Source organism: Bacillus rossius, chromosome 16, assembly GCF_032445375.1.
Source record: "Bacillus rossius redtenbacheri isolate Brsri chromosome 16, Brsri_v3, whole genome shotgun sequence".
In the NCBI taxonomy this organism is placed as follows: domain Eukaryota; kingdom Metazoa; phylum Arthropoda; class Insecta; order Phasmatodea; family Bacillidae; genus Bacillus; species Bacillus rossius.
In genome coordinates, this window is record NC_086343.1 from 22,529,789 (window position 1) to 22,547,087 (window position 17,299).

At 38.1% G+C, this 17,299-nt stretch overlaps 1 protein-coding gene across 1 annotated transcript; it reads right to left on the bottom strand.

The window, feature by feature from the left end:
• Positions 1-3,268: 3,268 nt before the first annotated feature.
• LOC134540442 (uncharacterized) lies at positions 3,269-7,477 on the bottom strand. The gene is made up of 2 exons (XM_063383193.1): positions 7,047-7,477; positions 3,269-5,123 (listed from the first exon to the last, which is right to left on the bottom strand). The coding sequence occupies exons 1-2, from the start codon at positions 7,306-7,308 to the stop codon at positions 4,744-4,746; spliced, it is 642 nt and encodes a 213-aa protein (XP_063239263.1). The 5' UTR covers positions 7,309-7,477; the 3' UTR covers positions 3,269-4,743.
• Positions 7,478-17,299: the final 9,822 nt, after the last annotated feature.

Here is a 17,299-nt window from a genome sequence, read left to right on the forward strand (position 1 = left end):
GAATTGGTGATGGGTGACAGAATAACAAATGATACCGATCCAATTACTGATACATTCTTTAACAGATGCGATAACCAATACAAAACTGATTCAATACTTTTTGTAAATAATCACAATGCATTTCTTCCAAAATTCAAAATTTTAAAGTAATAAGTTAGTACCATTTTAAATAGACTTAAGTATTATAAGGATTTTTGGTGGATAACAAAAAAAGTATTTTACTGCATGAAATTTGTATATAGCATTATGCTTTTGACTAATCAACAAACAAAACATTCAAGTATAGCCTCAAATTACAGAATTAGAGTACAATATGCATGCTGTATTATAAACAGGTAAATACAAAACATGGATGACACCTGAATGAATAAAATTATTGTACTTTTGTCATGGGTATCAGTTTTTTTTTAAGTATCGGTTGGAAAAAAATTATATCAGAATTTAAAAAAAAAAAAAGGAAATATCACCCGATACTGATGCTTATAAACAGTTACACCGGTAAGGTAGATGTACCAGTAGTCGTCATGCTAAGAAGAGTTTTATAAAAAAAAAATTGTGTACATAACCTTGTAGGTGTATTACTGCCCCTACATGTTTGTTTTTAACCTCAAACTTTACTCTACAATGCTATCCAACACTCTTCGATAAACACAAATTATTTTTGTAGATTTATTATTTTGAAAAAAGTGTGATTTCGAGCCAGTAGTCGTCATGCAAATTTTCGTGTTTGCCAGTGTTCGTCACATGTTTGTGCCAGTAGTCGTCATGTGCGATTTCGGCTGCATTAGTTTTAATTCATGGATCCAGAATGATAGTATTGTACTATTTGGGCTTCAAATTTTATTTGGTACTATATTTTAAACATCAAAATGGCATTTCATAAAGATCGTTCAGTAATATAATGAATAATCCTCATTAAATTTTGAATTTACTTACAGCACTCACGGAACAAAGAGGGACAGCACATAGAACTGTAGCAAACCGAATGTATTCGTTACTGAGTAACGGGTGTGCCGTCTAGTAACGAGTAACGAAACGTTACACACGGCTGCATTTTGTTACTCGCATTTCTCGTATATTTTACGCATGCGCGCGCATATTCAATGAATTTACGATACAAAGAACGATGTTTGTTTATTAATAAAGTATAATTTGTAAATTCCTCGTCTAAGTTTTTTTACTGTTTATTAAAGGTATTATGTGTGTAGACAAAGTTTGAGATTGGAACAGAAACAACGTAACAAAGTATTTTTTTACAAATTAGAAATATGTATGTTTTTGTTTTTCACTATCGCGTATTTTTTTTACAAATTAGAAATATGTATGTTTTTGTTTTTCACTATCGCGTATTTTCACGTTTTTTTTGTTCTTATCTTAAAAGAGATATAATAAAGCCGCTCTAATGAGATTTAATTGTTTCTTGGTTAACAAAAACTGTTTAATTATAAAATATTGTTAATTGTTTATATTCTATTTATTATTATTTACGCGACGTCATACTGTACGCGTACGCAATACGACTCAATTCGTTGCTGCAACATAACATAGCATGTTATGCGGTATCACAAGTAAAATATAAAAATGAATCAGGGCCCGCCCATCTTCCTACCCAAGGGCGATTTGCCTTTGTGTTTATCGGACAATGTGTTCCTTGGCACACTATTTTTTTCCGCTGCTCATTTTATACTCATACCATTCGCTACATCTTTAAGAGCAGCTTCCATGGCTGACTCTTCATACAACAGTATTTTCCGTTTTGGCATTTTGCCCTGTAATTAAAGAACGAGACACATTACAATGTTTAGTTTACTTATCAATGTCAAAATATATATCGAATGACCCCTAAATTAATGTAAACAACAATGCCTACACAATTTTTGCAATCAATAAAGTAAAGTAATTTCCGACCCAGAAGTCGTCATACACATGCATCGGAAGTCGTCATAGGTGACGACTACTGGATCTGATCGTAATAACGTACTTTGTCTATTAACAACAAAGAACCAATATTATTTAAGAACTTTAGGGTGTAACTTAGCACAACTTTAAATAAAATATTAAATGTACCAGTGCTCGTCAGGTATGACGAACACTAGCAATACAAGGTTTTTATTGATCCAGTTTTCGTCACCCTAACTAAATCATACAAAGAAAACGAATTTTTTTAAAATAAACACTTTCACCTCTTCAAGAACATTTAACTAACACATTCAGCACAAAACATCACGAATAAACATGAAAAATTACAGAATTAGAAGTAAAAATGTGCACTAACGTCCTTAGTGTTTTAGTATAGGAATTCCCCTATTTATCTTCACTGCTCTACGAACTTTTGATGCACGGACTTTTTTTGATTGAAAATAGTGTTTGTTCCGAAAACTATTGTGGTAATTTCAGCTAGAACGTCGACCAAATTTTTGTCAATATTTAAGTTGGCGATATATTGAGCTACTTCACTATTATTTACATTTGAAGTTGCTAGTGACGACCATTGGAGCAGTGACGAGTACCGGGGCACTTACCTTACATGACTAGTCCAAATGTGTCTGTTGTAGCTTCAGAGTTGAAACTTCTTCACACCAGTTTAAAAAAAAGTATTGAAAATTTAAAATGAAAATCATTTTCAACAAAGAATCCATTTGGACTGTATAGTTATTCTGAGCGTATTGTCTTTTTTAGTTTCAGACAATGTAATTTTATTTTTATTTTTTTTTCCTTCTAATGCAGTTTAGTATACCACGAGTTTCCCCTTTTTTTCTTCTTCTTATTTTATGTTTTCATATTTCTTAATGTTTAATCTAGAACTCTGTGTAAAAAAGAAAAGTTGTATTTATTTATTTTTTTGCTTTTAATAATTGTGCCTGTATTAGAATAAATATTGATTACAACTCAGTGTTATAAAATTACAGTAAAAAAAATGGTTGTCTCATCCAATTACATATGTTATTTATTGAAGGGGAATTATATTATCAACAATTTTTTCACAGGTGTAAGATCTCTCTTGTAAAAAGCATTATTAGATGAATTCTTGCTAGTTCTCAATACTATTTTTTTTAAGTAATCTAAATTATTATTTTCTAAGTGCAAACTCCCTTAGTAATCACCGTAGGAACCTTGGTAATGTTTTTTTTTTCTTTTGTATTTTCCACTATGGTATCGTATGCTAGTTGATTTAGTGTTGTTCTGAAACATATTTGTATATACATACTGTTATCCATTATTGTTATTAATATTCATTGAAACATAAATGAAATTAAGTGAAGAAAAGTAAAATTGAAGCAATTTTATTTTTCTGAATTTACAAGTACATTGCTATAAAAATATTAAAATTTGTATAAGAATAAATGCTGTGATAAAAGACATCATTCAAGGCAAAAGTGGCATCCTTGAATTTGGTTAACATGAACTGAGAGCCTAGCAGAAATATTAATTTTGTTACGGGAGTGACAACCGCCACAGACATCAATCTCGCTAGTGCTTGCAACTCACGGTTCTTGACATCCAATGCTTTCGAACGGAGATAAAACTATAGTAATAAATTAATGTAACAGTGTAATGAAAATTATATATGTATACTCTTACATTAAATTTTGTTTTTCTACAAGGTGTGGGGCTTTCGATACGTAAATACCTGTCAACTCTATTAGTGGGTATCGTTATAAACCTCTCATACTTTGCAGGGTGTTCACATTCTGGGAAGTCAGAGGAAATCAGGAAAAAGTCGGGAAATTTACTTAAAATCCTGCGTAAGTCAAGGAAATTCCCCAATGGTAGTAATTTTAGAGGGCAATGTCATGCTCCGGTATGCCATCACCCAGACTATATAGAATTTTTATCATTAAGACGGTTTTTTAGTGCAGTCATACATGCTATAAAATAGCATATAAGTTCTGTTTGAACTTTCAATAAAATAAAGTGGAGAAAGAACTAAGCCAGCTATGAAAATAGTGGAGGCTAGGTTTTCTTCAGTTCTTTCAGAAAATTGCAAAATATGTAAATTTAATAAAAATTGGTTAGGGAAATTTTATTTTAGTTTTTTGTGAACTCCCTGTTAGTTTATAATGAAAAAATTAACATGTTTCCTTGCCTGAGCCATAAAAATGTCTTGAATGTCCTACCAGCTACTGTCAAGTCTGAAGGTTGTCGATGCATCTCGACTTGTAGACAAAAAATAAGTGAAGTAATCCTGAAAGAAAGCATGCTTGTTTTTCTTTAAAAAAAAATAATTAAAAAATCATAACATTCATATTATTTTGGTTAATGTTATATTAAAAGTACATATATAATGTTTGTCAATAATCCGAACCTAATTCTATTTTACATTCAAGTATTTCATATAGTATATTTTTTTTTTTTTGTTTTGGGATATAAAAATGTTTTCATTAAAATGTGAATGAATAATAAACAATGTTCGTTTTTACTTAAAGTATCGAGCATCGAAAGCATCAAGGTTATCAAGCTGAAAGCAGTGTCAAGTATTGACTATCAAAATTACTGTATCATTCCAATTCTAGTTTTCAAACACTGAGAACAATTCAACTCATCAATAAATTGCAAGCACTTAATTTGTTCCCCAAAAATTACGCTGCATCCCTCATATCAAAAAATCTTTGCCTTCAGCTACTGGCAACATTATCCAAACTCACCTACCAGCAGCACTCATTTTCAAATGGCTGAAAACGATATGTCTGTGGTTTCAAACCCCATTATCCGTTATATTCTGCTTTAAAACTTTCAGTCATTTTAAGACGACTTTTCTTTCGGAGCCCATGCTTTCTTAATGGCATTGGATGCCTTCATGGATGGACGCGAGGTAAAGTTGCTGGATGAAGTGGCTGCTTTCCCAACCTTTGAAAGGAATGGTTTTGTTTCCATCAGGGTTTTGAACTCTTCCAACTTCAATGCTATTCCTTCTCCGAGTTTCTTGGCGAGCTCCTTAACCCACGACTGGCAGTTCTGCCAAGTGGGCAGATACTCTTGGGAATTGAAACAGTTTGACTCGCACATTTCGAAAACCTTCTTGGGCGACGTCCGAACTTTCCCTAGGCTGTAGTACTTCCCTTCATCTACCGGCTTCTCCTTGTAATACACTGCATACAGCTTTGATTCTTCATCAACGAGACCTGCAGAAAACAGTAAAAAAATAGCTGTCACAATATACACAAGCCACAATTCGGGGGAATGTTAACCCCTCAGGTTCTCACACAGATTTACATTCATAGACACTAAACTAGGACAAACTAGAAGTAAATTCCATTGAGTAGTTAAATGTTGGTAGATCATGAAGGTAGCAGCTTATTTGAAACACTTCATTTCCCCAAACTCCACTGTGAATATTTCAAGTATTTTTTTTTTTTTTTTTACTTTTAAACTATTTTGTTTTCCATTTAAATATAACTTATGGTGTCATGTGAAGTGCTGTTGGAGATATTTCAATGTGGCACTAGAACATTTGGGTTCTTAATATGTAATGCTTCCACATTATGTAGCCTATACAGTTGTATGATCAATTGTCAATCTTGCTGCCACTGAATAATATAGGGAAAAAGTAAATTTTTTCTTTGAACAAAGAATATGTAACAACACATTTTAAAATAAAGTTAAAAATTTGTGAAAATGTAAATTTACACCATATTGCATAATTATTTTGGTTAATCACAAAATATTGTGCATTACACATATTTTCTCTGAAGAATGTTAATGCATGTATCAGATGGATCAGGAATTATTACGACTTTACACAAAGTGAGATTTTTGTAATTTTTTTTTGCATTGACATCTGTTATAGTTTTTTTTCTGGGAAAGCAAGAGGTTTTTTCCAGGTCTCGTTCGTATTTAAAATAATGAAATGGTAATCATCTAGGATAGGGGCACATCCATAAATGCAAACAAAAATTTTAAAAATGTGTTTTCTAAAAAAAATTAAAGTGTGAGATTTATAAGAAAAATAATTTTTCAACAATAGGTTGCAGGGCAACTCTAGGGCAGGGCAAGCCAGGCAAATGCCCAGGGCCCTGCAAAGTCCATTTTCATTTGTTGTTTTTATTGTTTGCCTAGTTTCCTGTGAAAAAATGTTATAAATGGGAAAATGAAGTATTAAATTGCTATTACCATGTACATAAAAGTGCTTGTCAATACAGTTTGATTTCAATTACGTATCAATTTATTAAGAGAAATTAGTAAAATTTCTTTCAAATTTTAAGTTTCAGGTCGGCGAGTTCCTATTTTTTTTTTTCCAGGGGAGGCCCCAATAAACACTTTTTTCTGGGGGGGGGGGGGGGGCCTAGTTCCCAGGCCCCCCAATAAGACCCCTCTCTAAAATATAATGTTAAAGCAAAAAGTAGGTGTTCCAGGGCTCCGCAAGGTCTAAATCAACCAATGGTTGGTAAATTTACTTACTTTTAAAACATGTATAGATGTTTAAATCAACAGTTGATTAAGGCCAGGTACATTAATTATACATTACATAATCATTACACATAAAATATATTTCTTAATATAGCTGAACTAACCCAAAACCCTTTCTTTTTTGCAAGAATCAGCAACAACTGCAAAAATCTAACCTCAGAAATATTCGTATTGAAATCCATCACCAAGATTACAAAATACTTGTTTGTTTTTTTTTTTTTTTTGTTTTTTTCTTTCAAAATTTTGTTGTTTTTTTGTGTGCTCACTTACATCCTTGATAAAACAAATTTTTGATACTGGAAAATAACAGTCTTAATGATATATTCGGAAATAAAGATATAAAAATACGCGACTTTTCAATTACCAAACTCTTGATATTTTAATAAATCATATATTTTCATGATTTTTAAACCATAATTGGGCTTTTATTTTAATTTTATTTTTTGAGAATATTTGGGGCTCTTTCAGTATCCTATTGCAGGTTTTTTTTTTAGTTTTTTTTTTAAGATGAGCCGCTAATTTAAAAATTTACCTCGTCGTTACGCCGCTAACACATAACCCCTAAGCCAAGAAAATACTAGTGAGAGTAAATGCTGGATGTAGTCCAGACAAAAACTAGGTGCACTCCTCTCACCCACCTTCCATGGTTCGTACGTCGTTCCCCTCGAATAGCAGCACTAATGCCCAGTGATGGAAGTCGGTGGAATCGGGGACAGGTATTCCCGGTAAGCGACACGTAAAGAGGAACACTTCTGCTTCGCGTTCCTCAACGTCGTACTCCTTCGCTTTGGGATAATTCCCACGTTTGCTGACCTTTGCGGAGGACACGAGACACGCTATGCCGCCTAGTGCAACCGCCGCCCCTGCCACTACCTTTACTGCGTCTGCATTCAATGCCATAACGAATCACAAGCGAGACGAATTTCCTCTTCGCTCGTATTATCCTTCCAAAATCAACACTCCAACGTCAACCAACGCCCGCTGACTTGGGAATCCCACGATTAGTGATAATAGATAGAGACCCAATAATCATGGTACTTGGTAAGGAATATTCTATGTTACAAATGACGCTCAGTGTTGCCAGGTTTCCCAATTCAAAAATCCCTGCAGACTACTAAGAAAATCCCTCCAAGCCTTAAAAAATCCCTACATTAAAATTGTTTTTTTTCTTGTTATAGGACAAGTAATAATAATAATACAATATGGTATTAATAATATGTAAAAATAGTTTTTAATGAAGTAGGCTACACCTAGTCCACACACAAAATTTTCAATTCTACCTTAAATGTTTCACTTTTTTTTCCTAAAGACTTTGACATTAGAAAACAGTTTCATCTTCTTCGTCTTCAGCAGCCAAGAGTCCAGCAATTTCAGATTCCTTGTGATCTTTCTTGTACATGTTTTCGTTGAACAACTCCAGCATTTTTTCAGTTACTGGGTATTCATAGCATGCCTTCATCATGTTTTCGTTTTGCATACTTGACACAAGGGATGCCACTGTGGATGCAAATAATTTTTTTCTCTTTTTTGTTTTAATGTCTGAAACCATAGAGAATATATCAAAAGACTGAATATTCTCATTAAAATGTGTCTGCAGCGCAAACAAGAAAAGAAGACGACTTTCACCTCTCCGAAAATCCCTACATTTATGACCTGGTCGGCTTAAAATCCCTCCATCCCTTTCAATGCAAAAAATCCCTACTCTGAGGGATTTATCCCTCAACCTGGCAACACTGATGACGCTATAAGCTGGCATTTTAAAACAAGAAAACTGGTATTCTTGTACATTTGCATGGATATCCAATGCTGCCAACGCCTACAAAGTGTGCCCCCTAGAACTAACTTCAAATTCCCCTAGATGTCGGTTAAAACTCCTAGTTTTCATTAGTGCGAAATTCAGTCATCAGCACCACCTGTGTTGCTGTACGTTTTTTTTTAAATATACACTTTAATTTCATGCCCTCAAAAAATTTCTTAAATAATGTACCCGCTAAAAAAAACCTCTAAAGAAATTTAGCCCCTAAAAAAATAATTTGAGGGGGAAAACCATTAAATTGGCATCACTGTAGATACTATACAATTAATTTTTTGATATGGAATCTGCCATTTAAATGGGATTCAGACCAAGGCCGTGATTCAGACTGACGACAAAAAAAAATTACATATTTGTGATAACAATTAAGGTGGGTAAACGATTTCATAATTAAAAATTAAGACTTAAGACTTAGTCGTGTACTTACCGTATGACTCTATGTAAACCACGGTCTTAGAAACCAGGTCTGGACACAAGCGTATTTTCTTGACCCCGTTATTGACGGATTTAGTTCATAAAACTGCCGTTGGCGCCACAAGACAGTGGTCCGGTTTTAACATTGTGCTTTATGAACTTTTTCTAGTTAATTGCATTTAAATGATAATTAAACATACTTGGCAGCTTTGTTTAAAAACTCGATGAGAGATGTAGGTATTATAAAACATTTTTCCAACGTTATAAAGAATTTATGTGCACAGTTCAAGAAAATGGCTAATGTTGATGTTTGATAGGTTATGTTTGTTATTGTTTTGAAAGATTATTTTCATAACTTTATAACGTTGGTCAACTACGCGCTATTGAAAATCGTGATTCGTAATGCTAATATTTTAATGCTTTTTTCCGGGAGTTATATATATAGTGTTTATTTAGACACAGTAGTCTAATAACTCTCCTATATACAAAATTTCCACTACGAAAATAAAGTAACAGTTTGTGTAAAAGTGGAATGGTTTATGATTGTCGTGTGTGAATTTTGACGGGTCGTGTGCGAACCATATGATGACTTAAGACTTACCAGAAATGGTTATATTCTTATATTTTATATTTTTCGTTAAGACTTAAGGGAAGCGACCAATCACAACAAACCGGAACCTTTCAACCGGAAGTTTATGTCTTATTATTGGACCGAGCGAGGCAGTATTTTGGGTTAGAATTCGTATATTTGTCATTTGTAATCATCATCCATTTCGAAAAATAGATATCCCATTTGTCAATAACTTATTTCAAACCTGCTTCTCCGTTTCGAACAATGGCCGACCATGTGTTTTGTGCTGTGATTGGTTAGAATTAACGTCTTCTATTTCAAATCATAAACTGGAAAATGTAGTTTTAACTTATTCGTGTGCTCGATGTTAAGTTATAATTCTTAAGGAAATCAATCGTAAACCTAGCTTTAATAGGAAAAAATTATTATTTTATTTTATTGGCAATCACATTTGAATTTGAAATACCAAAAAATCATAAATTAAAAGAAGAATTTTAAAAATAAATATAATATGAGGAATAAATAATTTAGGTATCCTAATAACAAGAGAAAAATATTTTTTTGTGTGTGTTTATGACAAGACAAGAATTAGACCCTGTAAACGAATTTACACTCATTTGTTTATAAAGTTGAAATAGTAAGTTATTATTGAAGAATAAAAATAATATAGTATTAGTTCATCGTCAATGTGACAAAATTATTATTTTTGCATAAAAACACAATATTTAGTTCTAACGTGGTAGGGAACCTTGACAATGTACAACGTACAACGAAACCAACCCACCCCATTAAATCTGTTGCCCCCACTAATGGAATGCACCTGCTTGCTGGCCACTTGGGTCCATTTGTTTCTCTGAGGGTTAATTTTATGTAAATGTTTTATAATACACTATTTTCCAGAATTTATTAACACTATAAAAATATTATATAATGAAACGTGAACTCAACAATCCTCATAACGGGAGGATCAGTCAACTTCTTAAATCATAATTTTATAATCTTACATATAGTTATTGTGTTAACTAAAATTGAAGACCCTAAGTAAAAAAAATCTTATTGCCCAAGGCAGTAAGCAATGCCTGAACTCTATCTAGTTCCATCCATCGCTCGTGACAGCTATCGGAAAGAACATTTCCAAAAACACCATTGCTGTGTCCAACACTCGAACTATGGAGTATGATAATTTCCAGCAATGCTCGTTGAAGCCATAAGCCATCAAGGGTAGGTCATATCATATATTTACAGCTATCACATACCGACTAAATTTTATTGTATTAATATAGTGTTCAGCCACTTTCCATGCCGAGTAGGTGGGAGTGTCGTCTTGTACAGCCTGTGGTATTCGTGTTCCAAACTTAACCAAGGATGGAGATGACTCGCAGTGTCGCCACTGTAATTGTGTTAAACTTATCTAATTTTTTTGATTAATCATTAAGTCTTGTAAGCTTTTAAATGTGTTATTCTAATCTAGTTCCCAGTATGAACATGTGCTTGCCATATCATCTGAGGTTATTCATATAGTGTACATACAAGTGCCATGAGTATCACAATTAAAAATAAACACAATTGATAAGGGACTTGTAAGTAATTATTGAAACATCTAACCACTTCTGGTCCCAGTAAGCACACATCGGCGGTAAAAGGGCAACCAGAGATGAAGTACATACAGTTCTGCCCCCTGCACCACCTAAACCCCTTTCCCGAGCCACAGAAGATACTCAACTGGCTCTGGGACAGCTAACCTCGCCAGATGACCAGGAGATATATGTATCCCAGTCACCCTGAATAAAAGACTCATGGCCACTCTGAAAGACATAGAAGCAAGCCACATATTGATGCCGACCGCCGGTGCTCCCTCTGGTTCGCACAGGTCGTTATGCCACAACAACACATCTTTAGTGCGCCGAACACGCCCGAGAGTGGCCGTCGTCCGGGGTCTCGGGCTCGAGTCCCGGTGCGGTTCCTAGCGGGAGTGGCTGTTGCAAATGTAATGAATCCGGGTGGGCGCCAGACTAGCTCTGGTACTAGTCGGTAGTTGGGTCGTGGGGTCGATTGCCCTGCGTGGCCCACTAGGACCGTCGGCGGTGTTGTGTGGGTTTGAGGAATTCCCTACTCGGCGGTGGTTGGGAATAGCAGGTTTAAAGAAGCGTACGCTGAAGTGAGGTAATAAATGACGTGCGTCATTTATTCAGTCGACAGTGGCTCTGGTGTAACGTTGTTGGTTACACGCCACGTCGTACAATAGGTGACGTTACAAGATACAAATTACACAATTACACGCAACTGAGTCTGAGAGTTACTGAATTACCGTAGCACAAGTTTACAAAAGGAATGTTACACGAGGTTGCGTTATACAAGTTTACGAATGTTACGTGGATAGATGCGTCGCACAAGTTTACAAAAGAAATGTTACACGAGGTTGCGTTGCACAAGTTTACAAAAGAAAATGTTACACGAGGGTGCGTTGCACAAGTTTACAAAAGAAATGTTACAAAGTCACTAATTATTCCGTATTATCGTGTCCCTAGGCGTTTCTGAGCCTGGCTGCTCAACGAGGGGTGAGGGTGATTGGAGGCGGCCAATCCCGTAAATCTGCGTATTGAGGCGGTGCTCGCGTCCACGGCAGTGGAGCGTGGACCGCAGCTAAATTCGCTCAAGAGTTCCCTTACGGGGAGTGTCAGCGCCGGGGCGACTGAAATTAGCAAAAGTTCTGTCCTCGGGAGTCGGCCCGTACCGGATAATGCACCTACCCCGCGGACCAAGTGTGGTGCAGGGGGGGGGGGGTGTGTGATATTTATGCGGCCGGATTAGGTCCTGGACCGAAAAGCTGGACCGGGTATACACGGAGAGATTATTAAAAGGGTTTGAAGAATGACTATATTTACCAGAAGTTAACTCGGTGTGGACAAAGGATGATGTCTCTCCGTGGGACGTGCGTCCGCCCCGGTCCACGAGTCGCGTTGAACTGGCGTCATGTCATGGCGTCCGGCCGAGGCTCGGTGGCCCTCGCGCCAGGGTTGACCTCATTACGTTAGTTTCTGATCTGATAAGTTAATAAGAGAATTTAATGATGTTAAATTCTTATATTAATTATAAAGGCTGAATCAAGGTCATTCGTCCCTTCTACGAATTGAAAGTTATTATATTTAAGAATTATTATGTTTGAATTTTTACGTCACACCAGCGACTGTTCGTTTCTTGTCAGATTGCTCTGGTGGGGTTAATGACGCAACACAAGGTTTGAATAATTATTTCATAAGGTCTGACTGATTGATTCAGGCAGAAGGCCGCCAGGGGAACACTCACACGCGTATTGCTGTAGTTACACACGTGAGTGCCCGGGCACTCCTACGTCGCACTTTCGTCAACCGACTTTAAATTAATACGTAATACTGTTTAATAATCTATGCTTGTTTTTTAATGAGGTTGGTTATAATGACGGTCTGTTTATTTTGGGGGGGCCGGGTTCTACCTTAGTTGTTGGTGGCTCGCCTGACTCGGGTGGGCCATGGCTAGGGGCGCGTTCCGTTAGCGGGGGTGAATACTGGCGGTTGCAGGTCGGGCTTTAGGGTGGCCTTCGGTCGGACGACGTCAGCGTGATGTCCGCCGAGTGTGTGAAAGTGCACCGCGATGAACACCAAAGCGACGACAGCACCCGGCCGGGTGTGGCAATGCGCCTAATTAATTATATAATTAGTCTGTCCAATTAAAACAACTAAATTAATAACAATTTAAAAGAGGATTCATGTAAGGGAAATTATGTTTAATTGTCTTATAAGCATATATTGTGTAACTTGTCGTTAAGTCCAGAACTGGCCGGGTCGGTTTTCCCGCGTTCCACGTGGTTAGGCGCGAGGCCGCAGGGCGGTCTCGCGCTCAGTTACCGTCGGGAGCTCGCAGGGGTCGGTCGCTCCGCGAACGTCGGGCCATCAACTTTCGCGCTTCATCTACATATCAGCAATAGTGTAAGTTTTTATAAATCCTTTAATCAGCTCGGCACCGACCCCACCTAGTCGCACGATATATTTCGTGCGACTCGTAACTTATTAAATTCATCCCAACAGGGAACTTTACTTTTTATACGTAATTCCATGTCCAGCTTAAGGACAGCGTAATAGTGGTATGCAGTTTCGGCTTCATATCCAATTAATTGTCATCATCGAAGACTCTGTGTAACGAGTGTTGAATGCGTACTGACTAACTTTCGCCTTTTAATTTTCACCATCTTAAACGTGTAACTCATAACGTGTAATCTAACTGAATAACTTTCAATTCCAAAAGAGACTGTAACGTGTACGTCTCCAGCTTACCGTATCTACGTATTTTCGAGACATTAATATTTCGCCGTATGTTAGATTGCAAACTTTCTTGATCAGAGGTGCTACTCTCCATGTTAACGTGTCGGCCTAAGTTGTTGCAATACAGAAGCTTCGCGACTATCCGCCACATCCTTCATATGGATAAGTAACCACTGTATCAGTTCGTAGATATTACTTTGCAACCTATCCTGGTCGCGCGCACCGTTTACGTTCAGAGATACACGTGTCGTAGCAGTCAGACAACGGACGTGGCCAGTACCGGGACCAATAAGTGTATCGATACTGAATAAAGTGCAGTGTCCTGTTAATACGTTTACCAGTTATTTACAAGGCGACCTGGGTGGCCTGAACAGCCCAGGTAGGTTCCGAACCACGATGCACTCCTGCCTGCAGCCACGAGGCCGAACCCCCGTTAAAACCCCTGAGATCTTTTCCAACGCTAATATTTAATTAAAAACTTAAACAGGCAGCAAGAGTGGCGTCAATATTTGTGGCCCAACATTAGGTGACCCCAGCAAACATCACACCAAGACATTGTGTACTGCACTTAGCCACGAGCACCAGAGTCGGGACAGTCATCGGATACACTATCGTAATGGTGAGTGTGAGGAAGCTGGTTACCCAATTCGTGGCAGTTGTGGAAGAACTCAGGGAGGACCAGGTACTCGGTCAGCCGTGGTTGGTTAATAAATGCTGCTTCCCTCATTATGATTGGCCTTCTAACAGTGATGTCAACACTAAAAACAATGTTTCCACATATCCAAAGAGACTTTTCACTAACTCGACAATGTTGATTCCGATACCACCTATAGCATTTTTAAGAATAATCTTTTAGCTCTCTTCCAGAATAAAACTATGGATCATTCTTCCAGCAGAATTATTCCAACAACGTCAATAATAGGGCCCCATGACTGGCACCCGACCCTGGTCTTATAGCTACTCGATGTGCAACACCTAACCTGTGCCACACAAAAGTGACACATTGGATGGAGATGGGTGGAATTTTATAAGAACATAATGGATGCTAAGGGTAATAGCCCACACCCGATGCACATGGCGAAAATTGTAGAATTAGAAACCCCTAGAACATGTAAAAACTAAACAATTTCTTTGGCTTTATCAACTGGCTACAATACTATATCCAACAGTTCTCCATGCTCATGGCTCCCCTGATAAATTTTTTGATACCATAACACTACCCCCTGGTCACAAAGGAGGCAATGTGCAGCTTGAAGGCGACCTTTGACTATTGCCACACTCAGTCACTGATAAAATTTGTGACAGTACTGTACATCCAGATGGACATGGTGCTGAGGATGTGGGCATGGTACTATACCAAGAGACGAAAATGAAGGCAGATGAATCATTGACTATGACAGGGTCAGGTTTAGCCGTGCCAAAAGTAAATACCACAATAATGAACAGGAGTGCCTGACAGTATTATGGATACTAAAGAAGTGACACCCCACTTGAAAGGTAGGCTGATTGTGTTGTACACAATACGCTTAATGTATTACTGTATGTAACGTCATTTTACGACAGCATGGAAATCGACCAGTCCTATTCCCTGGTCGTTTAGACGATATCCATTACTTCTCAACCCCCATTCATTTATGCTTTTATTCTTATCATGCCACAGTAAGAGGCTCATGATAAATAATTAATTTTCTATTTAGTGTTATGATTGACACTACTTTGGCTTACAAATAAAAAAGTATATCATCAACGAGATGTCCAATGCCTGCTACAGAGTTGGTTGAGTGCTTGTTGATATTACTGTGTGCTAACTAATGTTCCTTTGCATGATCCATACTCTATAATAGTTAACACGAGATACTTCAAACTCAGAGCTTGATGATGCCATGTAGCTGTTGCCATCGGCTGGTGTCTCGGGTTCGAGTCCCGCTGCGAGTCTAAGGGGCTGGTGGTGCTTTATGGTGTGTTTTTCTGGGAGGGCGCCAGGTTAGCTCGTACGTCTAACCAATGGGGTGGGTCGATCGGCCCCAGCGTGCTTCCCTAGATTTGGTGGCTGTATCTTAAGGGTGGTATTAACTGCTAGTAGACAATGGTCACACTCCCTGTTCAGCATAAGGTGGCTTGTGCCTAACTACAGATGTAATACACGCACTGGAACTGAAAACATGTTGTACACATATTTATTAACGTACATATTTGGGTACACGATATTGCACGTTACTACTCTTAATTAATTATGATTGTCTCTCCCTAAGGCAGTTCGTCAGAGGGGGGAGTTCGTTGGTTGTCCTGGAGTCGGCCAGGTCCGTAAAGTGACTGGCCTTAAGGCAGGAATTACGATGGCCGGGTTAAGCCCTGCACCATAAAAACCGATCCGGGGTCGCTTGATTAATTGATGTTACAAAGTAACATGGTTCATGACTTTATTTACCAGAGTGAAGAATCGTTGAGTTACTAAATTTGTCGTGTACCCGTCTCCGTAGAATACATGGAGACGTGGCGGACGTCTCTCGGCCGTTTTCTTGTATTGCCCGGCGCCAGCTCTCTCGCGTAGAGCAGCCTCCTGCGGGGAGGCAGGGGTGGACTGTCCGGCCCGTGTAGCTGCCGAGGGACGTCTCGCACACTGGAGAAATGTGCGGTGCAGGTTAATTGTGTTAGTCTACGTGTTTTGGCCCGTGGACACGCCGGATACAAAACAACACTCACTCACACGGTAAAGAAAACGATAAAAGAGATTAAAACACACTACAGTACAGAAAACAAAAGCGATAATAGCTGCGAGTTTATGGAGCGTCTCACGGCCGCGTCTAGCTTCGAAGGTGGCTCGCACGGGACTGGAGACCAGGACGCCGGCGCACTGCTCTCGCGCGCACGGAGCGGAAGTGATGTCATTTCCAAAGCCGCAGCGTGCTGTGGACAGGGCTGTGATCCGGGCTTTAACACCGAGACACGGAGGTACGACGTCAAATTGAAGGTTCCCCATGGAACGAATACACGAACACATCCACTCTGGGCCGCGAGCTGATCTGAACTGCCGGAGGGGGCTGTCTCGCCGGTTTGGGGGGGGGGGGGGGCATTTCCGCCGCGAGCCAAACCACGAGTAAAGAAAAGAAATTACCGTTATTCGGTTTTTAATTGAAAACTTACTTGTTAATTGTACATGACCCTTGTTTGAATATTAATGCTGACATTAGATGTATTATGAAATATTGATTAAAACTTTAGCTTAAGAAATTGAACAAATATTATTTTAAAAGATGAGTCAACTTAAAGAATACTGACTAGTTGGTAAAAACCACTGGTTATGTTTATGTTTATGTTTGTGGGTTTTTTCTGGATATTGCTTCAGCATCTTGTTTCTTACTTAAATTAAGGCTCTATGCCGCGATGATTATTAAGGGCGTTTATTAAACACTTTGACCGGAGGGGCCTAACACTCGTGCTTTACGATGCACATTTCTTGTCACATGTTAATTTAAGGGGATGGCTTGATGAGCTTGCTCCGTGAATTATTATTGGTTGTTTGCATCAGGTGCAGTTCCGTGACAAAATTGATACACTGAGAGTACTTGCGTATCTACTCCGCGTTTGACTCGGGTTGAGTTTGCGAGGGATGCGTTCCACCAGCGGGAGCCAATACTGGCGGGTCGAGGCCGGGTTAATGGCCTCCGGTCGGTACGACGTCACTGTGATGCAGCAGCTTTGTAGCACAGACAACGATACCCCAAGGTGTAACTCCCTTGGTATGCAACAAAAGTTGTATAAGAAAAATGGGTATCCCTCATAAGATTATTTCTT

What these genes read in the sequence shown, in the direction of transcription:
- LOC134540442 (XM_063383193.1), bottom strand. Translation starts at nt 7,308, where the DNA reads ATGGCATTGAATGCAGACGCAGTAAAGGTAGTGGCAGGGGCGGCGGTT. An exon ending in CGACGTACGAACCATGGAAG is followed by an intron (nt 5,124 to 7,046) that starts GTGGGTGAGAGG and finishes TGTTTTCTGCAG; the next exon opens with GTCTCGTTGATGAAGAATCA.